This window comes from Gastrolobium bilobum, unplaced genomic scaffold (genome assembly GCF_033153095.1).
Source record: "Gastrolobium bilobum isolate Gb01-03AN ecotype WA unplaced genomic scaffold, APGP_CSIRO_Gbil_v1 utg3001, whole genome shotgun sequence".
In the NCBI taxonomy this organism is placed as follows: domain Eukaryota; kingdom Viridiplantae; phylum Streptophyta; class Magnoliopsida; order Fabales; family Fabaceae; genus Gastrolobium; species Gastrolobium bilobum.
In genome coordinates this window covers 114877-135299 of record NW_026898188.1, presented here as the reverse complement: position 1 = coordinate 135299, position 20423 = coordinate 114877, and the positions used below count along the sequence as shown (strand labels likewise).

Below are 20423 nucleotides of genomic sequence, written 5' to 3'. Positions count from 1 at the left end.
ACTCAGATATTGGCTTCATACATTATTATTATTATTATTATTTATTCTTAATTTCTTATGACTCAGAATGTCGCTAACTCATTACTACCTCAACGCTGACTCATCATATCTAATCAAATTATTAATCAAACATTACCAATCAAACATTAATGCATAAATGACCAATCAAGTAATAAATCAAACAATCATAATTTATCACACATTATTATTACTACTAATTTATAATTTATTACTATTATTAATTTATTGTATTATAAATTACTAGTATTTTTCTGGGATATTACAATTGCTTTTTTTAATAATTAATTACGAATATACAATTGTTTTACAACTAAATATGAATGTATTGCACTCAGTCACGTCCAGAATTAGGCATGACCACTCACGCCCAGCACCAGGCATGTTCCATGAGAGAGACACGCCCAACATGGGGCATGACCTAGAAGGAGAGAGACACATCCAGGACCAGGCGTGACCCAGGAGAGAGACACGCCCATGCTGGGACGTGACCAAGGCCTCTATAAAAACCCCAAATTCTCACTTTTTTCACTTCACACCTTCTCTCTAAAACTTTGATCTGACTTCTCTCTAGAATTTTCCTTAATTTTTTTGCTCGGCAAAGCTCTGTTAGTCAAATAAGTCTAAATATCTGATTTCTATATTTTTTAATTACAACAATAGATATATTATACTAGTGACATAGAAAATTATTAGTGATGTAGGAAATTGTTAGTGACTTAGAAAATTGTTAGTTACGTAACTTAACATAATTATAGGGAATTATAAATTTTAATTTATTTTAAATAAAAAATAAAATTGTAATATATAAAATTGTAATAGTGACTTAGCATAATTGTAATAAAAATATATATTTTATTTTATTTTAAATTATATAAACAAAACCATATATGTATATATGAGTTGTTTACTAACATACCTTCAGGATGTTGTGATAATTGTCTCGAGCCCACGTCATGATATTCGGCAAGAAGACGATCTTCTATTTTGATATTTTCATCATCACCATCATCATAGTCGTCATCCACCACCCACGTAGGGTCATTTTCATCTTCCTCAAACATGTTTACAACTGGAGTAGCAAATGAAAATGCATTACGTGAAGAATTGAAAGCAAATAACCTCATGGGTAAATTAACATCCTCTGCTCCGGCAATATCGACATACAACACTAAGAAATCTTTCCTTGACTGGTTGAAGTATTCTTCCATTACCATATCTATATTTTCATCATCACAACTTGAAAACTAATGTATTGTGACATTGCCATAATATTGTCTTAACCAGAGTGATAGATTGGTTACCTTTGAAAGATAATTTTTGGCGAGTTTTCTAATGCAGATCGTGTTGGCTTAATACATTGACATAATCTAATAGTTTCGCTTAATACGTGTTGGCTTTTTCTCGCCTTCAAAAACTACACCACATCGATCTTCCACTTTTCTACCATTATAATATAGAACAACAGAACAGAATCAAAATTTGAACCCATGCTTAAATATATTAATGAAAAACACAAAACATAGTATGAATAAACAAGTGATAATGTACGTAAGAGTAGATTTTATGAAGGAAAAGAGTTCTGACGAGTGTGGAGAGAAGAGGGGTTTAAATAAGGGAGAATTAAGTTACTTACACCTAAATAATGCAGATTAGGGCCTTGGGTCATGCCTTAGCATGAATGTGTGTCTCTCCTCCCAGGTCACGCCCCATGTTGGGCATGTCTCTTTCATAGAACACGCCTTAAAATTATGGAAAGAGAAGAAAAACAACTGACAAATATATGACCTGGTTGATTGTGTTTTCTTTTTCTTCTTAAAACTGTTTTGTAAAGTTGTTAATAAAATGAGTGTTTTTTGCAATGTTATTAAAACCGACCCGGTCATTGACCCGGTCGAGGTACTGGGTCACTGGTTCAACCGCATGACCTGGTAATGATATGTAATTTTATAATTTATATTAAAAAATTATAAACATACTCAAATATATAAAAAAATGATAAAAATTTCAAATATTTTAATATAAAAAATAATAAATCACATATTATTATCCAATAAAAGATCAAACAAAAATATAATGATCGTGATACATGGCTTTAGGTTCAGAAAATGACATCTATAACTACAAATCAAATAAAAAACTTCTGCATAGTGCATAATTGAGATAATATTAATATTTTAGGTACATAATTTATGTAAGTCAATAAGTAAAAAAATATTCAAATATGTCCATTATATTTTTTTTGAAAAAGAAAGAATTTGGAAAAAAAATTTTGGACCGGGTCGCACCGGTTCTGATGCATGGTCGGTCCGTTGCCTTAACCGGGACCAGATATATGACCGGTTTACCGGTTCTCGGGTAGACCCGGCTAGGTCGGTCCGATTTTATTAACACTGGTTTTTTGTGCACTTTTTATTTTAAAAGTTAAAAATTAAAATATAAAATAATAATAATTGAAATATGTTCTCTAAATTTAATTTAAAAAACTAAAAAATAGTTATAATTTTTACAAAATAGACCTTATCAAATAATTTTTTTTTACTTTTTTTAAATTGAAAAATTATTTTTGAAAATAAAAGTCAAACGTGCCCATATTCTTTAATTTTAGTTCTAAAAACTAAAAACTGATATTATTTTAAAATTCTTTTCAAAAAAAATAATCATTGTCAAACATTTTTATTTTAAATTATAAAATTGTTTTTTAAAACAGAAATCGAACGGCCCTTATTTTGGATTCTTGTCTCGTGCTCCATACTTTAATATTTCTTATTGTATTAAAATATTCTTTTACATTTTTTTTTTATACATTAAGGAATTCAATACACATTTTCTTTTACTTTCTAACTTTTATGATTGCTTTCACAAAGCCGCAATGAGGTTCGTGTAAGCCTGTTATTGGGTGGCTCAAACCCTCCCAGACATGTGAGTCCGTATTGGCATGGACTTTAGCCAGCTGGAGACGTGGCAGCTCTGTGTCCTAGTATGAGTTGCTGTCGCTGTTTGATGTGTCGCAACAACTCCTTTTTCTTTGAGTGGCGAAGACACCGGGCGAGCCCTACCTCTCCCCACAATTCATAACCATGCGGCATGCATGCCCCTCTTCCAATTCCCAGTCCCCTGCACTTAACGTCCCATCGCTCTCTTCCACCGAATGCATTTACAATTAGTTAATGCCATTTGAAACTATTAAAACTACGCAATAAATGTAATTCCCAGTCAATTTTACATAAACACATAGACTAAAATGTTTGGTGTATAAACTCTTTAGGTTTTCAATTTTATATATGTCATGATCAATTAAATGATAGTAGTTCAATTGATCCATGAGAATTGAGGTAGAGATAAGAACATATATTCGATCCTTTCTAATGTTATCTTTAAAATGGATTTAAAGTTTTAATCATAAATCTTATTGGGTCATGCACTGGGAGCTCATGGCGGGGAAAGACCATCAATCATGGGCCAAGTGAGCAGTAACATTCAGTAGACTCGGAACACCACAATCAAACCCAAAACCTTAAGACATTAGGTACATGGGTCCTTCCACTTATATGGTACTCACTTAGTCCATTCTTAACCAACGTGGAATTTTTCACTCAATCATTCACACTTGGATTCTTCAACATGTCCCCCTCAAGTGTGAGTCTTAGGCCCACATTCTTTCCTCTTCAAGAAGAAGCTTCTTCGAGTATTCACAGGGTTCACCAATGCTTGGCTTCTCTTCAAACATTGCCTCTTTCATCAAGGCTTGCACGACTGCACTCATTAAGACCTTGGCTTCCCTCATCGAGACATACTTGGATCACCACAAGCCAATCCACCATTAGCTCTGATACCATTGTTGGGAACTCGGTTCCCTTTATCTTGGTTGGAACATGTCAGTCCCGTAACTTAGCTTCTACAGTCTTCTCGCGGAAGTCAATCAACGAGATCCTGGATCTCGAATCTCGACAATCTGAACTCGTCCTGAACTTCACCATGTCGATTTTTGCGCAGCAGAAACAGAAAATGCAAAGAATACGAAGGGGAGAGGGAGCGAGAAAGAAATTCACACACAAATATGTTTAACGTGGAAAAACCTTCTTCAATATGAAGAAGTAAAAATCCATTGGACCTAGTCCAGTTCAAACTTCCTTTATGATAATAATGGGTACAAAGAATCAAGCTTCACCAAAATGGTGGTTCACTCTATTAGTACATAGGTGTCCTAGAGACAATCTAAGAGTCGGATGGACTCATGTACTTCTTTATTGTTATGAATAAAAGCATTATTTATCTTGTTTCATATTGCATGTCTCAAATATTGAATATGAGTAACTGGATAAAGCCCTTGGAATGGAACGAGTGTCATATTGAGGATCTGTGATAGGGATCACAATTATGAGGGCTTAATGACACCACACGTCCATTGCCAGAAATATGTTCCTAGTCCAGAGATACCGATAATGGGCATTGGTGATCTCGGGTAAGACTAACACGACTCAGCTACTTGCATGGAGATGCAAGGTAGAGTCCTCGTCTACAGACATAGAGATGTCTTAACTGACTCGTGGGTGGACCTATTGAAGAATAGCTCGCACTAAATTGACCCAAAAAAAGACACTACAAGGAAATCTCACAGATAGTATCAATAGGTAATGTTTATTATTATTTGGGTGTGTCTTTCCTTAGACCTGACGTTGTCATATAGACTTGTGCTCTGGAACGCTTGCTTTGATTGTATACCTTGTTTGCCTGAAACATGGAGACTCGTAAGTATACTCTTGGGCATGCCCTAACGACTCAGGGCTAGTGTGACAAACTGAAGAAATTCGTCAATCTCTTTGAGAGATTAGGTTATCCATAAACCGGTGAAACCAGGATGACATTTACGAAACTCGAGAATCTATGCATAGTAAAGGAGTCATGAGATGACCCGCTCTTTAGAGTCTGTAAATGAAGATTCTCTGTTTCAGTAAAAGCTAACCCTAGACCGCAGGAGTTGATACTTTTTCCTTGAACTAGGTCAATGGGACGGATAACAAGATGAAAGGACAATTCACACAGTAACCAAATGAGTATAACAGATTGATTATTCTATAAACTCAACTAGCTCTAGGACAACAAAGCATTGCTAGTGCTCTGTGTTATCATTAGATGGATTAGGCCTAATGGGTCCAAGCCATTTATGTCAGTGGGTCTGATGGGTCGCACACAAACACCTTAAGTTGTCTTGAATTCTAACATGTGGTTTGGGCCCAATAAGGAAAAATGAGCCTAAGTTAGTAAAGCCCACATATTGGGTCAAGAGAGGGTAGGTGTCATCATGGCTCAAGTTGAACTTGATCCATAACGCAATATGCATCAAAACGGCCACAATACTCACCACCATTGTTAGATCGGACTATCTTCAATTTTTTGCCAATCTCCCTATCCACCATAGCATGGAACTCTTTGAAGGATTGGAGTACCTAGTCTTTAGACTTCAACAAATAAACCCACACTTTGCAGGAATGGTCTTCAATGAATGAAACAAAATACTGAGCTCCTCCAAGAGAACTCTCTGACATGGAGCAGACATCAGTATGGACAAGGTCAAGAATATACCTGTGTCGTCTGGGTTGATCTGGTCTTACAAAAGAAACTGGTGCTACTTTCTAGCTAGGTAGTGCGTGCAACTCTCCAACGCTTACCCTTTCAACCCGGTCAATAATCCTTTCTTGTTCAGGATTTGGAGCCCTTTCTCACTCATATGGACGAGGCGCTTGTGCCACAGATCCAAGCTATGTTCATCTCGAACAAAATTGGCTTCTCCACCATTTATCTTTCCTTGCATCACATACAAGGAACCTTCCTTCATACCTCGAGCCATGACCAATTTTCCCTTGACCAGCTTCCATCTACTTCCTCCAAAGTAGTTCACTAACCCGACAACATCTAGCTTGCCAACCGAGATTAGGTTTAAATACATGTCAGGTGCATGTCTTACATACTTAAAAATAAGTCGACACACTATATCCGAGGTCAAGGTTATATCACCGACACCAACAATCTTGCTAGTCACCTGATTTCTCATTTTCACGACCCTGAAATCTCCACTTCTGTAAGCTGAAAAGAATCCCTTATGTGGGGTGACGTGGAAAGAGACACTAGAATCAACAATCCAGGTGCAGTCGTCATATGCGACGTTCAAAATTTCTTCACCAAGTAAGAATATATCGACATTAGCATTTGTAACCACAGTCGTGGTTCTCTTTTCTTCCATCTTCTTGAGAATAATCTGATCCGGCTTCACAGAACCATTCTGCTCTCCATTCTGCAGAGTCCTGCGGTCTACCTTCTTATGCCCTGGCTTCCCACAGTAGAAGCACTTCAACTCGTATTTCGGCTTTGATCAGCCTCTAGACTTTTCTCGTCTGTCACGATATCGACCCCGGCTCTTACTTCTACCCCGGAAGTCGAATTTCCCTCTGTTCTTAGCAACGTTGGCCTCAGATGTGCTGGAAACATCTTGTTCTCTTCTCCTGACTTCTTCTTTCAGGAGACTATCTGTTACGACATCCATCTTCAATTTTCCTTCTAGAGCCGAATTACTCAAAGTCACCACTAGAGTATCCTAGCTTTCTGACAGCTAGCTCAACAACAGCAAAGCCTGCATCTCGTCATCAATTCTCATCTCGACTTTTGACAGCTGATTCACAATCCCTTTGTAGGTGTTAGGTGTTCAATTATGCTCATGTCGTCTTTGTATTCCAGCTTCACAAGTCAACGAACCAGGTGTGCTTTGTTCCTGGGAGTCTTCTTTTGAATCATGGACTCCAATTTGTTCCACAATTAGTACGCGTTCATGAACTCGGACACGTGCTCAAAGAGGCTTTTGTCTATGTATTTTCTGATTGTAGCTACCGCCTTACGACTCAGGATCTCCCACTCCTTGTCGGTTTTGCTTGCCGGTCTCTCATCGAGGATAATGGGCTCATATAAATCTTTGCAGTAGAGATGATCTTCCATTATCGACTTCTAATAAGTGAAATTGTCCGCAGTCAGCTTGAACATATCTCTATCATGAGTTATGCCACCAGTCTTAATCTTGTCTCCTTCCGAACCCATTGAACCTGGACTTTGATACCAATTGTTGGGCAGTGCATGGGAAGCTCATAGAGGGAAGATATCACTAATCATGGGCCAAATGGACAGTAACATTAAGTGGGTTCGGAATACTACAATCAAACTTAAAATCTTAAGACATTAAGTGCATGAATATTCGCAGTTTATATATATACCGTGGCTCAAGAATTGGTACGCAATTTTTTCGTTTTGCAATTGTGACATTAAAATTTAAACCTATGATATATTGTAAACTAAGTTCCTCCTTACCGACCTACATCTTGTGGCTTTTTGAATGCATCTTTTCTTCAATTCTTCGTATCATTTTTTATATATACGAGGGAACATATTTACAGTTAAAAGGCACGTTACATTTGACCGATGAGTCCATGACTATGACGACACAAGGTTAAAGTGAACTCATCTTTTGATATCATTTATCTCCCTCAATGTTTTTTTTTTTAATGTTTCTTATATTATAAGAGATAAAATTATCTGAAAATATATGAGATCCATATTTTTTTTTATTTTTTTTACGTGACCTAACATGAGTCTCACATATTTTTATATATATATATAGGAAATAAAATTATTTTCTATAATATAAAAAATATTAATTTTTTTTAACGGATTTTAATATCTTCTGAGTTAAATACAACCTCAAAATCATACCAGGTTATTGAAAATAAAATGATAATGTAGCATAATAACAGAGTACTAACGACAATATTAAAACGAGAAGATGGAGATGGTAAAAACGTAAATGGATGATGTTGTCGCTGGGAGTTAATGAATAAATGACCTCCCAAAATATGATAAGCTATGTAGCACCGATACTGACACGGGACACGTGACACGATACGACACGACACTCCGACACGTTAATTCTAAAAAATATTAGATTTCGACACATTAGGACACGTTTTGATATTAAATAATATTTTTAATTTATGTAGTGTATATTATATTAAATATTCAATAATTTAATAAAAAACAAAACTAAATTTATAATATTCATCAATTTTGCAAAAAAACATAAGATTTCCCAAATATTTATATTAAATTCAATATAATGGTAATCGTAATCCAACGAATCTAATAGTTGGAATTAAAAACTCAACGCAACGTAACCTTTGAACCTTTTTTTGAATTTCTATAACGCGTGTTGGAGTGTCGGGAAGTGTCGGAGTGTCGGAGAGTGTCGGGAAGTGTCGGACACGACACGTCAAGGTTTTAGAAGTGTCGGTGCTTCATAGATGATAAGTATGCAAGGTTTTTTTTTTTTTTTTCCCTGCCTGCAATATAAAGTATAAACAGTTACTGAAACAACAGGCTAAACTGTTACTCCCGTGCATGTTATACATCTCTAGGATTTTCATCCCCCTTAGGAGGGAAATATCAATTTAGATGTTACAAAATGTAATATTTATATTAGTTGAATAATGTAACAATAACATGTTTTCTACGGAAAACTTCTGATTAAAAGCAACTGGTTTCCCTTTACAATACTCTTGGAATTTCCAAGTGACTTTTTAGTAATTTTTTTTCTCGTGACGAAGGAAAGGAACAACTGTCTTTTTCTATCCCTTTTTTTCTTCGTGAGGTGCAAAGCTGTGAGGCCTCACCCGAATTGTTAGCCTTAAAATGAATATCATTGACCTATTGACAAACACAAACGTTCAACGGTAAACAACTTTTTTATTCAATTTGGAACTTCAATATTGGTAAACGAAATCTTTAGTTATTTTAATTAATTAAATTTAATTTTTTTTAATCAATGACCTCTCCTTGTACTCTAATTCAGGCATGCAAAATTGAACAAACTGGATCATTTCCAAACTCCAATATGCAAATTATTTGAAGAAAAGTTACACATATAATTCGTAAGAAAACCTATACAATCATTGTCAAATCTTGAATCATTATTCTCAATATATATATATATATATATATGGCAAAATGATTTCTGCAGCTGCTGTACATACAGCAAGCAAGGATACACGTCCGAATCCTAGGATACGACAACGGATCCTGAGTTTTTTTTTTTTTAAAGCCGTGGGGCCCACTTTTCTGTGTCAGCGGTAGATAACACTATTTACGGCTGCTGCAGAAATGTTAAGCCCTATATATATATATATATATATATATATATATATCAATTATGTAAAGTTAAAAAATAGAAAATGAAGATTGAAGCAAGGGAAACAGGTAAGATAAACCTCAGTTAAAGAGAAAGAAACAATATGCATAAAAAAAAAAAAAGAGAGAGAGAAAGAAACAATAGCAGATGGAGCTCGTGTCGGTAACAACTAACAAGACCCAGTGGAGCCAATAAGAAATGTCATTGTTGAATTCAAACTTCCCACTTGTGTGAACTGGACTGGAAGCAGCTAGCAAACTAGGGCAGGGAAAATGACGTAGGATATATTATCTTCAAAAGGAATCACTTTAACTGAAAAAGATAAAATAAGTAAAATAACAATAATTGATAGAAAAGCAAATGATAGACAGTGACCGCAGGGATAAACTCACAACTCATGAAGATAAAATCATGACAAGGAAGTGAAGCTACAGGGTTCAAAATTTCCTTATAACAATCGACCATCACCATTTAAAATGTAAACCACTATTTCTCTCAAACCACAAAACAATTCAATTCAAGACCAAAAGAAAACCAAGCACAGCAGCTCATGGCGGCTCCCAGCCCCACCAGACTCTCACTTGCCATGGAGAGAACAGGGCAATGGTAAACAGCACCTCATTCCCTTCCTCCATTTTACAAACCCATGCTTTAATTAATTGTTCTCCTAATATGACTTGCATTATTGCAGGGTTTTCTCTCAAGAAATTCCAAGCGATGTTATAGTTGAAGTTGGAGAAGCCCATTTTTCTCTCCACAAGGTAGCAAAACAATGCATTGCATGCCAATTGTATTATCTCTGTGATTTTGTGCATGTGAAAAGGGTTCAAATTTAACTATTGGAAATGTTTACAGTTCATGCTGGTGGCAAAGAGCAACTACATCAGAAAGCTGATAGTGGAATCAGGAGAGAGCGACCTCACCAGAATAGACCTCTCGGACATACCCGGAAGTCTAGAAGCTTTCGAGAAAGCAGCCAAGTTCTGCTACGGCGTTAACTTCGAGATCACCGTCCACAACGTCGCTGCGTTGCACTGCGCCGCCGTGTTCCTCCAGATGACCGACGAGTACTGCGATGGCAACCTCGCCGGAAGAACGGAAGACTTCCTCTCTCAGGTCGCCCTCTCTAGCCTCCCCGGCGCCGTCGTCGTCCTCAAGTCCTGCCGGCATCTTCACCCTTTTGTCGACAACCTCAGCATCGTTAACCGCTGCGTCGAAGCCGTCAGTAACAAGGTTTGCAGCGAGTCCAACTTTCCCAGCCGTTCACCACCGAACTGGTGGACGGAGGAGCTTGCCGTCCTCGACGTCGATTCCTTCGGGCAAGTGATCTCCGCCATGAAGCAGCGCGGCGCCAAGTACCTAACCTTGGCAGGAGCGTTAATGACGTACACAGAACGCGCGCTCCGGGAATTAGTCCGGGACCAAACCGGCGGCGGCGGAGGAATCCTGTCATCAGACACCGGCGATTTCGATTCGGAATCAAGAATTGAACAACGCGAGCTTCTGCAGTCCATCGTCCATCTCTTCCCATCCGAGAAAGCGGCATTTCCGATCAACTTCCTCTGCTGCCTTCTCCGGTGCGCGATCCACCTCCACACCTCGAGCGGGTGCAAGCGCGAGCTCGAGAAGCGGATCACGGAGATCCTGGAGCACGTGACGGTGGACGACCTACTGGTTCTTACGTTTACGTACGACGGAGAGAGGCTCTTAGATCTGGACAGCGTACGGAGGATCATCTCCGGCTTCGTGGAGAAGGAGAAGAGCACGTCGGTGTTAAACGCAGGCAGCAACGTCAGGGATGTCTGCTCCGCCACGATGCAGCGCGTGGCTAAAACCGTCGATGCATACCTCGGCGAGATCGCCGCGTACAGCGAACTAACCATCTCCAAGTTCAACGGCATCGCTATCCTCATCCCCAAAAGCGCACGAAAACTCGATGACGATCTATACCGCGCCGTGGATATCTACCTCAAGGTACGTAATAACATAATCCCGTTCCCAAACAGGAGGAATAGATGAAACGACACCGTTTAAACTTAAGTAACTAGTAACTAATCTCATAATCCCCCGCGCGCCCGCGTGTTTTTGCAGGTGCACCCGAACCTGGATGAGATACAGAAGGAGAAGGTGTGCAGTGTGATGGACCCGCTAAAACTGTCTTACGAGGCGCGTGTGCACGCGTCGCAGAACAAGCGATTGCCCGTGCAGATCGTGCTTCACGCGCTGTACTACGATCAGTTAAAGCTTAGAAGTGGGACGGCGGAGGATCGGGACGCTGCGGCGGCGGGGAATCAGCTGCAGACGGACGTGTCTTTGGTGAGGGAGAATGAGGAGTTGCGGACGGAGCTGATGAAGATGAAGATGTACATTTCTGATTTGCAGAATAACGTTAATGGAACGACGTCGTCTATGAAGGAAGGGTCGGTGTCCGCCAAAAAGCCCACGTTCTTATCGTCAGTGTCCAAGAAACTGAACAAGTTGAACCCGTTCAAGCATGGGTCCAAGGACACGTCCCATATTGACGATGGGCCTATGGACTTGACCAAGCCCAGAAGAAGAAGGTTCTCTATTTCCTAGATTGGTTTTCTTCTCTATCCGTCGTTACTTGTTACTATTTCATTTGATTATATCTGTGTCAAAAAAACTATAAGATGAAATTTGTTTTGGGTAGGATGTGCTTAATTATTATGGCGGTGTTGGTTGAATAGGTTTCTAGTTTGTCTTTATTATTTTTTCTTCTCTCTCTTTTCGTGCTTTCTATGATGTCTATGTGCACAGAGATGAAGTCAGGATTCTTAATTGGGGGCGAAAATAATTTTTTTTTTTTTTTTATAGCAACATGAAATAAATATTCAGAAATTTATTATCACCAAATTTAGATTCTGTCCGCTCAATTTTCCATCCAAAATATGCAAGATGTTTTTGTACTTTTTCAATCCAAAGTTTCGTAGTCGCTGTTTTCTTAGAAGCAAGTGAATATTGCTTAACAGCATCAGGATTCAGGACAAAATTCAACTTCCCAATGTACGGACCTTAAACAAGTTGAGGATCTATTCTTTCTATTATTTTCAAAAAATGTTAAAGGAGAAATTTCAATTTGAAACTCCAATCAGACCTCTTCAATTGGAGGAAGAGGATCTTTCTGCATCAAAATTTCCTTTTCTGATAAGGTCATGTTCAAGTACCCATTAGCCACAGGTTCAACCGACTCCATCACATGTTAAAAGTTTTTTCTTCAAATTTATGTGCTGCATTCATTTTAAAGGGTGTATATACCTTGGAGGAAGCACGAGCCATGGCAATACGAATGATAATTATAGTTAGAGAGTAAATAACAAAGTAAAATAGTTAATTAGTTCTATTCAATTCAGCAAGTCGTTATATAACTATTTTCATCCATATAATTGCTTTGCCACACATTTTCAACTTGTTTATCCCTTCAGAACCAGAATAATTTGTAGGTTTGCTTTCAAAATAAATATACCATTGGACGTTCGACATTTAAATCACATCGATGAATTTTCACATATAGACCAGTAGTTGCTGAGAAAAATGCATGAAATGGTAAAATTTACATGTCGTGGTGATACTTTTCATCAGTTATTCGCCTCAAGTTCGAAGTGATCCAAGAACAAACTATTTTTATTGAAAACACTCCTCTAATGAATTCCTGAGGAACTTTTATAGTAAATGGAATATACAAAGGGTAAAGGATTTATCTGGTATAACCCAAAACGACGTCGTTTTGAAACAGAAATCTAGGTGTTTTTATAATTTCAATATATTGCAGAGTTATATTAGTCTTTATAATTATAATTTTTTAATCTTATACTCGAGAAGTCATACGGTGAGGAGCACGAACAATAGGGAGGTATCTTAAATAAGAGCTTCGCGGGCAGATTTGCCTAAAATCAATTAAAAAATTCCATACTCAAAATGACATTATTTGAGCTGGAGATAAATTTTTTCTCAAATAATGAGAGAAATACTTTTTCCATATACAAAATTGTAATCAATCAAATATTGCAAAACTTATGTATCTATTACACTAATTCTGATTAAAATAATAAAAAATGTTTCAAACCAATTATATATGATGTAAGAAATATTTATAATTTATTTTATATTATGTTTAAATAAAAAAAATAATGACATTTTGGGGAAATCAATATAATTGTAAGGTGAGAAGTTCATGAATATTTGAACGCAATTGTAGTTGTAAATTAAAAATGTTTGCAATTTTATCATTTTTAGAAATAGTGTTCAAATACAAATAAAAATAAAACAAAATTAGATACCAAAATGAAAAATTCTTGGGTGCTTGACCAGCTTCCAAAGCTCTTCCCCATAAATCGTGTTGTTGATCTTGATGTTTTGAAAGAGAAGTTTGAAACTCCTAATCCCTCCAATCCTGCTGGCTAGTCTGATCTTCCAGGAATAGATATTTTTGTGTCAACTGCAGATCCGGAAAAAGAACCACTTGTCACTGCAGATCAGAATAGAGGTATATGTAATGTTCTTCAATTGAGCAGCCAACCATTTCATTGAGCAATGCGGTTTGTCTTGGTTTGTAGCTGCTCTTTATGCGTAGTGGTATATGAACTATATCACAATGGTTTGTTTTTTTGTTACTTACAATAATTAATTTCCTTCTAACTTGTTTAGGTAACCTGTGTTGTATATGCTAGAGGGGATCACATTGCAAAGGAGCACATTATTATATAATGTCTTACCTCCAAGTTGTGATCAATTCATTTTGGCAGTGTGGACAGGGGGCTTTGACATGTTGAAGCCATGACTGAATCCTATGTTTTGTAAATAGAAATCATATGATGCTTTGGTTATGTTTAATTTGAATATAGAAATGGCTATTACCCATCAAAGACATATGTACAATCTGTGTAAGAGTTGAAGGTACAAAATATGTCAATCATAATATTTGATCCTTGGTTATGTTTAATTTGAATATAGAAGATGATGTCATGACAGTGTAGAGATCATTGGTTATGTTTAATTTGAATATAGAAGATGATCCTTGCTAATAAGTTATTGTTATTATAGAAAACTTGAATATCGAATTATCACGTTTTGGATACATAAAAATTGTAATCATCCTTGTTAAGGGAATAAGCATCTTTTACAGTTTTGGTAGCATAAAAATTCTTTCCCCCAAATATCTCAAATTCAGTTTTGTGAATCAATCAATGGTTGCATCCGGAAAAAAATGTCACATAGACATCAAAGATAGCGAATGTGGGCCAATTCATCAAACATAGACATCAAATAAGTATTTCAGCAAAGCAATTCTTTATGGCTTTGATTGGGAGTTTGGAGGGGAAAGATGCTGATCCAAGGGAGAGAGAGGAAGAAAAGGAAATTGAAGGGTATTATTTCCTTCTCTTGTTTAGTAGTTAAAAAAATGGTGAGAAAGAAAAATAGAGGATTAATGAGATATTTTTATCATTTTACCTTTTTTTTTAAAATTAATATAATTATTATATTTTACAAATTAAATAAAATTTAAAATTTCTAATAAAATTATTTATATATTTTTCACAATACTAAAAAAGATCATATTTTCGATGAAATTTCTACATTGCAAACAACGAAAATTTTGTCACAAAATTATTTTTTCATCAGAATATTTTTCATCGAAAAGCGATGGAATTTTTTCACCGACGAAAATTTTTACAAAAATAAATTTTCTATCGAAATTTAGACGAACTTTAGTTTCCGTCAAAAGTTTTGACGAAAATGATTTCCTCCATCAAATGTTTTAAACGAAAACATTCCGTCAAATGTTTTGACGGAATGTTCTCTGTTCCAAATTTCGATGAAAATGTGTTCTGAAGAAAAATTCGACGAAAATTATTTTGTCAAAAATTCTGAGGAAAGTGTTTCATTCAAAACTTGTAACGAAACTTAGATTTTGTAAAGAATTTTGACACAATATTTTTTCGCCAAATTTTTTTATCGAAATTTTTTACGAAAATATCTTCTATCGAAATTTTTTGACAAAAATGTGTTCCGTTGAAAATTTTGATGAAAATGTTTTTTATCAAATAAACTTGACGGAAATATTTTTCGTCGAAAATTTTCTATGGAAATGTGTTTCGTTAAAAATTTTGATGCAAATTTTTTTTGTCAAAAAGTTTAACAAAAATATTTTCGTCGAAAACTTTCGACGGAATTTGAATTCTGTAAAGCATTTTAATGAAATTTTTGTCCGTCAAAAAATTTCGATGGAAATGTGTTTCGTCGAAAATTTTGATGGAAATATTTTTCGTTAAAAATTTCGATGAACATATTCTTTTGTTAAATATTTTGAGGGAAATATTTTGACAAAATTTAGATTCCGTATAAAATTTTGACAAAAAAAAATTTCCGTCAAAATTTTTTACTAAAATGTTTTTAGTCACAAATTTTGATGGAAATATTTTTCGTGAAAATTTTGATGGAAATGTTTTCCTTAAAAAAATTTGACGTAATTATTTTATTTCATTAAAATTGTGGACTGAAATATTTTCATTAAAAATTTCGACAGAATTTAGATTTTATCATTAATTTTGATTGAATTTTTTTTCCGTAAAAAATTTATGTCAGTGATTATGACAAAATCTAGTTTAATCTTTAGTTTTGATAGATATTTTTTGACGTATATGGTTTTCATCAAAAAATTTATCACTATTTTTTTACGAAATATTTTTCGTGAATAAATCTTGTCGGTATTTAAGACTTTTCTAATAATGTCACATTTAAAAATGATTCATATTTATGTAGTTTTTACATTTTAATGCTATGGGTAGATAAATAATTTTTAATATTTTCTCCCTTAAACCTCCCAAATTGGGGGGATTTTAATTTTAAGAAGAATGAGAATTTTGGAGGATTTAGTAAAAATCTTCAATTTCTCCTCTCCTCATTTTTTTAAACTCACAAACAAGGAAAGTGCTTGTTAAAATCCTCCATTTCATTTTCTTCCCCTCCTAAAATCAACTCCCAAACAAAGCCTATTGATACAAAAGAAGGAAGGAGCAATGAGAGCTTTTCCACGAGACACGAAAAGAGAAGCAACAGAAAATAAGTATCATAAGATTACAAAAGAAAACGGAAAATTTGGGGCGGAACTCCTTCAACTATATCCCATATCCATAATATCCACCAATACCATTCCATTGATTTGGATCTGCTTGAGTCTGTAAACCATCCAAGGAAACCAAATTCATTTATCAGAATCAGTAACACGTTGAGGCTAATGCTACTCAGAATTACAACAATCAGTAAATATGTTATGTTTGTTTGAAGGCCTTCTGCCCCATGAAAGCCGAACATTTTGTCCACCTAAAAATGTACCATTTCGAAAGATGAATGGGAAGCAAACACAAGGGAGGATACAAATGAGCACTTGCAATTTACCATCTCGAAAATCACCACCATCCAACTACTGCACGGCTGTATACTTCTAGTAGTCATGGGAAGCAAGCACTTACAATTCTATACATGAACTAAACTTGGATTGAAAGGGAATAACTATCCATCCCAGACAACAGCATACATTACTTACTGTCTGTTGCAATCACTTTTGTTATGAGAGTCATAAGTATCAAAAAGGGATTCTGGAAGAATCAAAGGCAACTTATCTATGTTCACAAAGGAGCAACTATGACATTGGATACTTCCCCATTGATTGAAAAATCAACCTTTGGAAAATTCAACAAACATTGAGAAGGTATTACGTACTAGTTTTCGTCCATGTGGGAGGTATGTAATGCAAATTTTTTAAATTAATTTAATAGTTGCTAGTTGCTACCCCAATCACTTCGGATAAGAAAGAATTTCCATAAAAGCCTAGAGTGATTGAGGTCAAACATAACATTCACCAATATAGGCTGAAGTTTGAACCAGAATCCTTTAGTCACAAAAAACATGACACCAAATAATAAACTTGAACTAAAAAAGAAAAGAAAAGTGAGTGAGAGAAAGAGATGACCATTGACGAGACTAATAACACATGTAGGCTATCCCAAAAAACTAAACAAAGGCAGTACTATTCCCCACCACCTACATGGAAATTTCTAATCTTTCCAAACCCCATGAAAGAAAGAACCCATATAGCACTAGAAAAAAATATTAAGGGTTTAAGATATGAGTGAATTAAAAAATTAACATCATCCTTTTGAGCAGCAGAAATTAGCTGCTCACTAAACTACATGTGTTAAACAACAAGAGCTCCTGCCAGCCAAAAAGCAATGTTGTAAGCAGAACAAGAATAGAGAAACAAAGGATACAGTAACACAAGAATATGACAACAATTTTTTCAAAATAAAAAAATAACGATAATAAGATCAATAGCAATTGTGATCCACAACAACAAAGGATAGAAGATTCGAACAAAGGGGCAAGATATGTAAATACTGTAGACATGCATAAAATGAGCTTCAGAAACAAAGACATAATCATACACTGCTTGGGTTTGAAAATCCAACCTCTTTGGCATCACATTCTGCAGCCTTATTCGACTGTTCCATTTAGTGCAAGATTATGGTGGAAAAAGGCTAATTGGATAAGTATTCCTGCAACAAAAACCAGATACCCTTTTAACTAACATCATTACTGTCCACAAATGATAAAGGAGACACATCCTAGAAACAGTTTATACTTCTCTATTATCAAACTAACTGAACCAAAAAAGAAACCATAAAAACAGAAAAAGGAAATGCAAAAAAAAAAAAAAAAAATTAAAAAAATGAATGCAGAACATCAAAATACTCACCCAATGCAGCAAAAGATAGTTCGGTTACTCCCACGTTCTGATTGCGTACAAATGAATTAACCCAAGAACCTTCCTATAGAAATTGTTGAGATATATAAATAACCTCACCCAACAGCTTAAGCTTTTGAGTTGAATTGGTTCTTTACATGGTATCAGAGCCTCGTGTCCCAGGTTCGATCCTCGCCGCCCGACTTTCTTTCAAGTGGAATTTCTTTGTTCGCATAGGTAGGTGGGTCTGTGCATTGTCCACCCTTTAAGCTCTCGTGTGAAGGGGTGTGTTGAGAAATATAAAAAACCATTAATGTAACCTCACCCAACAGCTTAAGCTTTTGGGTTGAATTGGTTCTTTACAGAAATAAACAAAGTGAAGAAAACCTAAATGCAAATTGAATTTGCATTTCTTTGAAAAACTCTGTGAAACCCCAAGGTAAATTACCCACAAATTGCTAAAAAGGTGTAAAATCCTATGAATCTTGGCATCAAATACTTCTTGAAATAAAAACAATTAAAACCAAAAATACAAACTCATAATTTCCACTACTTACAACCTCTGTCAAGGCGAAAGACATTTACTTTACAAGGTTAAAAACAATTATGACCCAAATCAACCCAAAAAAACCCAAAACCTACCAAAACCCAAGCAGTCTCCATGGATTACATTTTATTATTACTGAAACAATGTAGTCATTTAGTAGTAGCTATATCTATAATACACGAAATCTGCGAAAACCAATCAAAAGCAATAGACATAAAGTTGAATTTTAAAGAAACAGAGAGAATCAGAATACTCATTCAACTCATAAATTGAGAGATCAGAACATGAACTTCAACTCATTAATTAAATGGTTATAACTGAAAATGCACATGATGACATCTTTCGAAATGTTGGCTGCAAAACGAAAGACGTTGACGAAGCAATATTCGTGGGTTTCGACAGCATACTGAGGCAGGTCTTGCACACGATATGGACGGCGGAGGGAGAGGGCTGGCACAACGCGGCTTTGCGGGTGTCGATTAGCTCTCCGGCAGCCCTATCCGATATAGAAAACAAAAACAACGAACACGGAAAGAGACAGACTGTCTTTTTATAAAACGAACGTTCAAAGCAAATATTCAAACACAATGGGTAGTTTTAGTACACATTTACACAAATATTTTACAACAAACCAAATATAGCATAATAAAAATAACTCAACATTTTTTATAAAAATTTTGTCCTATCAAATACCTTTTTGTAACTTGTTCAGGAAAAAAAATTCCAACATATTTCCAGTAACATTTTTTTTCCTGTAAAAAAAATATCTCTTATACCAAACTTCCCCTAAGATCGTTTGTAAAGAATTAATTCAACTCAAAAATTTAAGTTGTGGGTGATGTTATATTAATAATTTTTATATTTTTCTAACACATCCCCTTACACAAAAGTCCACTGTGTTTAAAGAGTGCACAATGCACAAACTCACCTATGTATGCTAATAAATTTCACAATACTTAATTATTTATTAATTAATTAAATGAGGGACATGAAGATTAAACTAAAAGAATCAATTCAACCTACAAAAACTTAAGCTATTGGGTGAGATTACAATAATAGTTTTTGTATTTTTATAACAATCTGTCTTGACTGTGAATATGGGTGTAAATGAGCCGAGCGGTTTGTCAAGGGCTCAAGACTTGGCTTGCTTTAAACTTGGTTTGACCTGACTTGTTTAATAAATAGAACGGGCTTAAATTTTAAAAAAAGCTTGTTTAGCAAACAAGCTCAAGCTTAATTTCATGAGGCTTGGCTTGAAATCTCGTGAGCTGACTCGATATATTATTATAATACATAACATAGTTTTATGTCAATAAATCATTAACCCTATTTTTTTATATCAAATTGCTCATATGAAGGTGCTGGTGGACTTTGGGGTAAGTGTTAAGTTTTTCTGGGGTAACATGAGGTCTGGTAGTAATGCTAATATGTAGTTTTTTTCTTCTTTGGTTAGGTTTTGTTCCAATTTGAGGATGAGAATGATGGTGACATGAGATGAGATTGAATTGTTTATCGGGTTTATTTGGTTATTTTAATAAAGGTCATAGTAACTGTTATTTTTTTTTAATATTACAAATTGTTATCACTGAAATTTTTTAAAGGTTAGTCTATATTACATATTTTTTTTAAAAATATTCTTCCCCCACATTCTTTATTTTATAAATCGAATCAATGTTTAAGAAGAAATTGCGAAACTCATTATTTGATCTTAAAATATATGTGGATTGAGTGAATCTTGTGATTGTTTTTTCTCTGACGAAGGAATACAGAATTTGATGCATTTATAGTCTCAACATTTGGACGTATGTGAATTTGGAAAAAATATATTTTATAATTATAAATAAGTCAATCCAAGCTCAAGCCAAGACTTT

General features: G+C 35.3%; 1 protein-coding gene and 1 long non-coding RNA gene across 2 annotated transcripts; one reads left to right on the top strand and one right to left on the bottom strand.

The window, feature by feature from the left end:
- Window positions 1-9308: 9308 nt before the first annotated feature.
- Window positions 9309-11992, top strand: LOC133313670 (root phototropism protein 2-like). Its single transcript, XM_061515067.1, has 4 exons — window positions 9309-9850; window positions 9936-10005; window positions 10100-11218; window positions 11336-11992. The coding sequence occupies exons 1-4, from the start codon at window positions 9795-9797 to the stop codon at window positions 11819-11821; spliced, it is 1731 nt and encodes a 576-aa protein (XP_061371051.1). The 5' UTR covers window positions 9309-9794; the 3' UTR covers window positions 11822-11992.
- A 4220-nt stretch (window positions 11993-16212) lies between these two features.
- LOC133313677 (uncharacterized) lies at window positions 16213-19070 on the bottom strand. Its single transcript, XR_009751842.1, has 3 exons — window positions 18018-19070; window positions 17731-17817; window positions 16213-16440 (listed from the first exon to the last, which is right to left on the bottom strand). It is a non-coding gene; the product is annotated as an uncharacterized LOC133313677 (long non-coding RNA).
- Between the last annotated feature and the right edge of the window lie 1353 nt (window positions 19071-20423).